The sequence below is a fragment of the Hippocampus comes genome, unplaced genomic scaffold (genome assembly GCF_001891065.2).
Source record: "Hippocampus comes isolate QL1 unplaced genomic scaffold, H_comes_QL1_v1.1 scaffold174, whole genome shotgun sequence".
NCBI classification, from domain to species: domain Eukaryota; kingdom Metazoa; phylum Chordata; class Actinopteri; order Syngnathiformes; family Syngnathidae; genus Hippocampus; species Hippocampus comes.
The window spans coordinates 6037922-6043840 of NW_017805983.1; the positions used below are offsets into that span (position 1 = coordinate 6037922).

Consider the following 5919-nt stretch of genomic DNA (forward strand, 5'->3'; position numbering starts at 1 on the left):
GAGAATTGTATCCTGACTTGTTCAATAAAGATTTAAAAAAAAAATAAAAAAGATTGGATTCGCGTCTGCTAGAGCTGTCACTCACATTTTAACCCAAAATGGCTGAAGGAGAAGACGTTGATCTGGTTGCGGAACTACTTTCCACAATTTTCAAGACGGACCTTCCACCAAAAGCTGGATATCGTGCGAAGAGGTCGCCCAGCTCCTGCGCTAGCTAACCTGTCCCAGCAAGGAAAAGGGTTTGTGTATCATTTTCAGACGAGCAATTATGAACGCCACCCGTGGCTCACAGCCTCTGTGAAATGCTGCTGCAAATTGTACTGCTGGGAATGCCTATTGCTTGCAACTGACCGATTTGGTGTTTGGAGCCACACTGGATTGTTTTACTAAGGCAGCAAGGAAACGGCTGGGCACTTACAAGCTACGGTGCCTTTAAAAACGTTTGGGGACACTCTCGTAGATCTGCACCTCAGTGAACAGGCACAACATTGGTGAATAAATGAATTTTATTTTACATTTGTTCTTGTCATTTTATTTCGTTAGTATTAAATTCATGGTAACGAAATAAAATGACAAAGATACAAAAATGTATCAAATAAATCTGCTCACCTGCAATTTATAATGGCGCATTGTAGTCACCTTCGTGCACGAAAGTTCGTTCAATCTCAGCTGCTCAACATTTGCTGTTGTATCGCCGATTTTCAAAATGCAAATGATCTGTTTATTTTCAAAGAATAGTTTGTTTTGTTATTGTTTGGTTGGTGTCTTATATGAAACTGCGACATTGCGCAATTTATTGGACAGACTTGTTTAAGATCACACAGCGTAATTTGGGTGGCATTTTATTTCGTATTTTTAAATCATCTTTTTATTTTTGACAATATCTGTAAATGTAGTTTCCTGCTCTTAATTGGGAATACATACTTGATGGTTTTAAATGCTCCTGAAATTAAGTGCTGCTTGACGAGCCGTTATTGTGTATGTATGTGACGTCACTAAAGGCCTAAGGTTGAAATGCACGGCCCGCCACTGCTACTACGACTACTACTACTACTATGTACTCCTATTACTACTCCTACTACAACTACAGTGATCCCGCACTTATCGCAGTTAATGGGGACCAGAACCACCCGCGAAAGAGGAAAATCCACAAAGTAGGTACCCCCTCCCCGTACAGGTATATGTACATGTGTATGAGTATGTATAATATTTGTAAGGCCAAATTTAATGGTATTAAATGTTTGTAGTAATTAACATTACTTAATGGTATATACTAATATATATATATATATATATATACTGTGTTTTAAAACATTTTTTTCACAATACTTACAATACCATATTTATAATTTCATATACCAGTGGATGAAAAAAGAATATATGTGATCATTTTCCGTCTTTATTCTCGCCCACGTAATTACCTTATGTAATCTACGTCTTCCTTGAGTGTTACTATAGTTTAACGGATTAAAAAAAAAAAAAAGTGATATTGTACAACATAATTATTTAATGGGTTGACAATTGGTTGCCCAATTGCTGGAAGCCAAGGAATTTTGTCGACATGCATGATTTTATCGAAAAGGATTTCTTTGAGGCCCTAATTTTTTAAAACCCTGCGGCTAGAAAATGATTTTTCACAGGGGTGAGACGGGGATTTTTTTTTTTTTTTTATGTATAAGATGTATAAGTAAGGTTAGGTTTGTGTATAAATAACAAAATACAGTAAACATAAAGATGAAATGTACATGTACAGTACTGTATATGTTGATCTATGTGACTCGCTGTTGTTTTGCTGACTTTCGCTGCCTACACTAACATTCAACTTTGATGTCAAGTAGGTAGCTGCAAAATATCATGCAGGCCACAAATGGCACCGGGACCATGAATTTGAGACCTCTGATTTAGAGAGATTATGTATAGAGGAATGGCTGTCGATGTCTCTTTCTGTATTCTCCCATATTGTGAAACATTATACATTAGGTGCTCATTTGAGGGCGGGCAGGTTGTATAAAGTATTAACTTCGGGGGTGCTATAATTGTGGCACACATGGTAATATATAAAATTAATGTAAGATATTTTTTAAGTGCACTTCAATTTAAGGTTGGATTTTCCTATTGTTTGTTTGTCTTTTTTTATGTTGGTTCTATATTTTTTAGACAAAACCAGAGTTTATTAGATGCTTAACCAGGGGTGCCAATAATTATGAAGGGCAGTGTTGGTATCTGACATGCAAAGATGCTCTCAAATCATATATGAGACCCCTCGCCAAACCCCCAAATTTTTAGACTCTCTGTTAAGTATCCGAATACATGTATTCAAGTTACACGAATTTCAATTTAATTTTAAAGGGGGAATTTTGACAACGGTCTGTCTTTATTGCCGTGTGGAGGCATTTTGCATCCATCTAAACCAGTTTGGACACCCCCGGCAAGGAGGCACTTAGTACGGACCTGTGCAGGCAGGCAGCCTCAGCTTCAGTCTCCAAGGCGCTTCATCATTACAGCTCCTCCCCAGTTCTGCTGCTACTGTCACGCGTTTTGGGTTATGTAGTTTTTTTGACCGATCGCATCGCCGTTGTATTGTGGCTTCTACGCGCTGTTTGAATCCCTGATTCGATGTGTTTGCCGTCGCCTCCTGCCTCTGCCCACCTCCAGTAACCCATGTCCGCGTGCATCCCGCCTCCTCCCCTCGCCCCCGCTCACGCTCCGCGGTGCCCGCCGTCACCATGTCCACTCCGCCCGTAGACCCGCTCTCGACTGTGGAAAGCGGCCCACAGTCGCACTATTTCCAGGTAGGTTCGGAGGACTGAAGATGACCAAGGGTTGAGTCGTTATCGTGTGGGTGAAAGTGAAGGCGTCGCGTTTTGGTTTATAGGCTACTCTCTTTCTTCTTTTTCTCTACAGTTAAAGCTCGATCGACAAAAAAAAAAAACAACAACAAAAAACAAAAAAGGATTTAAATGGCGCTGTCATAGTGATAGCCATCTTTCCACACAAAATGACAGTATTGATGCAGGTGCTGCTTGTATTTTTGCGTCTTTTGCGGCAGTCAGAAACGCAAACACGACTGTGATAATCTCCTTCACCTGTAGCCTCAATGTACAGGGCCTTTAGCATTTAAGATTACTGATATATTCATTTAAGACAACTGCGAAGTGCATCCTCCTGCAGTGTTAATTTGTGATTTGAGGAAAGCTGCAGTTCTTGAAAACAGCGGCTCTTTTCCACTCAGCCGCTCTTTTGGAGGGGCTACTACAACATGTTTGAAGATGAGATCGAGGTTTCGTGTTAGGAACAGATACTGATCGTGAAAAAGACACTGACGGTTTAATGCTAACGTTAACATAAATTCGCGTGCTATCTGAGAGATTTTGATTGTTTAAAATTGTCTACGTAGGTGATCAAAATGTGTAAATCATTCTCAAAATCTCAAAACCAATGCAATGTTAGTTTTTTTTTCTTTTTTAACTGAATATGCAGTTTATGTGATAAGTGTTAACCTGGCACTAAAGCAGCAGCATGTACTTTTGATCAATTCAATTTTTTAAGTTGTTATGGATAGGAGTGGAAATCCATCCATTTTAGCATTTACCCTCATATGTGACGCGAGTGAGCAGAAGCCAAACCCACCTGACCTGAAATTGGGCAAGAGGTGGGCTACAACTTGGACTGGTCACCAGACCAGTCCCAGGGCATACAAACGTTCACACTCACATTCACACTTATACTCAATACAGCGCTGTATTGAGTTTCCACTTTACCTATATTGCGTTTTTTTAATGTGGATGCCAGAGAAAACCCATATAAGAATGGAGAGAAAATGCAAACTCCACACAAGGAGTCTGACGCCAAGTTTCAAACCTTGAACCCCAGACACGTGCGGCAGATGTGCTCGCCAGTCCACTGGGCTTCTACCCCTTTTTTATTGTGCGAACCCCAATTCCAATGAAGTTAGGATATTCTGTAAAATGTCAATAAAAACACAATACGATGATATATACAATTGAATACGCTACAAAGACACAATAAGTATTGGAATATTGATCTGTTCTCTGTGTTGCTGTTCCTTTGTTTATCCACAGCTGCCCAGGAAGTTGCCGAAACGCAAGAGCCGCTTCAAACGCTCGGATGGCAGCACGTCCTCGGACACAACATCTAGTTTTATCAAACGGCAGGTAAAATAAACATTTTCATCACTTCTTTCTCCTCTTCTTTTTGACCTTTATTTAACCAGATTAAAAAAAAAAACCTCTGGCCATGACAACTTCTTTTCCAAGAGTGACCTGGCTAAAAGGCAGTCTTACATGAAGGTCCATAACAATAAAATAACATTCTTACTCATTTCTGTTTGTATTATGGACTACTTTGTTGTCCAGCGCGAGGAGAGGTTGAGGTTAACAATGCAGTCATTCGGTCGTACCTAGGTCATTTTGTGCCATCTAAAGATCTGATTCAGGCATGAAAGAAGTCAAAGACACTGGCCGGGCCTTTCCATGTCTAGGTTTGTTAAAAAAAAAGAATCAAGCATCAATTTGTGGTGTTATTTTTGGCCTAAACAATGAATTAACATTCAAACAGCAAAGTAACATTGTTCATCATTGACGGCTCCCTAGTTGTAGTTTTTACTTTGATCAGAAGAGGGCAACAAGGTGCTTAAATATGCGACGGTTACATGAAAAATCCCAGCAGAGGCTCAAATTGTAATTAAAGTTTTTGGGTCAAGCTCATGTTGGAGACCTAAATTAAGATTTGGCAAAGTGCTCGTGCTGTTTGTTGTGAAGCATCTCTGTTGATTTGATGGTGTCCTGGCGAGGCAGTTTTTATTGGCTGCGTTTGTTGTTTTTGAGATGAATTTCATTTGAGTGATCCCTCCAGTAGCTAGGAGTCAAGTTCAAATCTTACCAACGCATTTGATTCGCAGTTCATACACAGGTTTATCATCTGTCCAAGTCAGTGTTCAACATGAGAGTGTAGAATTTCTTTGCACTGCATATATTGCGTTTGTACTTAGCAAGACGCTAAGTACTTGGATGTTGATATTTCCTTTGTTGCTCGAACATGTGTATCTATGTCTAGTGTTCTCAGGCAAGAAGCGTTTACACAAGGAAGTGGGGCAGCTGAAAGAAAAAGGGTTGCTGAGCAGACACCTTCTTCAGGAGGGAACATTAGTTCTCCTGATCGGGGGGTTTGGGGGTGGAGGGTGGAGGGGCTAATGACAACCTCCAGCTCCCCTGAAAATATTGCAGCGGCATTAAATATTCATGATGTTCCCTGTGGAGGCCTCGGGTGACATGATGCGTGGGTTTGATGCTCACTCGAGCCCGTCTCAGTCATCACCTCGTCTCCCTCCGCATTGGTGCTGGCACCCATAGGTGATCTGACAAAATATGTTGAATGCAGTGGGAGGCCACTTCCCCCAACAGAGGAGAGAGTTTCTCATCTGAGGTGGGGTGGGGTGTCCATGGAGGAGCTGTGGCGTATGACTCATTTCTGCAGCAGCATCCTGCCATAAGTAGGACTGAGTGTTGCTAGGCCTTGGGTGGCTTTTATCTTACTGGGAAGTTTTTGGAGCAAGAGTTGCAAATAGGTTACCGGTTATTGGCATTAGGTGGAGTGGCTGCTGTCTGCCTCCAATCGTGGGTGAGGGACAGGCTCAGTCGGGTCAGTCTGTATGCAGTATGCACTGATGTGTACAGAGAGGGAGGAAACAGTTACCAGCACCTCTGCCACATTAACTGACTTACCATAATTACCCAGTGAATAACACGTACCCATTTATAATACCCCCCGCCCCCCCAAAAAAACAATTATGCCTAAAAATCAGTTTTTCTCTGTATAATAAAGTGCCCCGATTTGCTGGTATCCTATTTTATCAGATTGATTATTGCATATTCTCCATTTATATATATATCTATCTAT

The 5919-nt window shown here is 41.0% G+C and overlaps 1 protein-coding gene across 3 annotated transcripts in view; it reads left to right on the forward strand.

Annotated features, from left to right (window-relative positions):
• Nucleotides 1–2459: 2459 nt before the first annotated feature.
• The window catches only part of LOC109528553 (voltage-dependent L-type calcium channel subunit beta-4-like), a 15914-nt gene continuing 12454 nt past the window's right edge, over nucleotides 2460–5919 (forward strand). For all 3 annotated transcript variants that reach the window (XM_019891331.1, XM_019891330.1, XM_019891332.1), the window contains exons 1-2: nucleotides 2460–2792; nucleotides 4083–4175. In XM_019891331.1, the coding sequence (XP_019746890.1) occupies nucleotides 2727–2792; nucleotides 4083–4175 (159 nt within the window). In that variant the 5' untranslated portion in view covers nucleotides 2460–2726. The remainder of the gene's footprint in view (nucleotides 2793–4082; nucleotides 4176–5919) is intronic.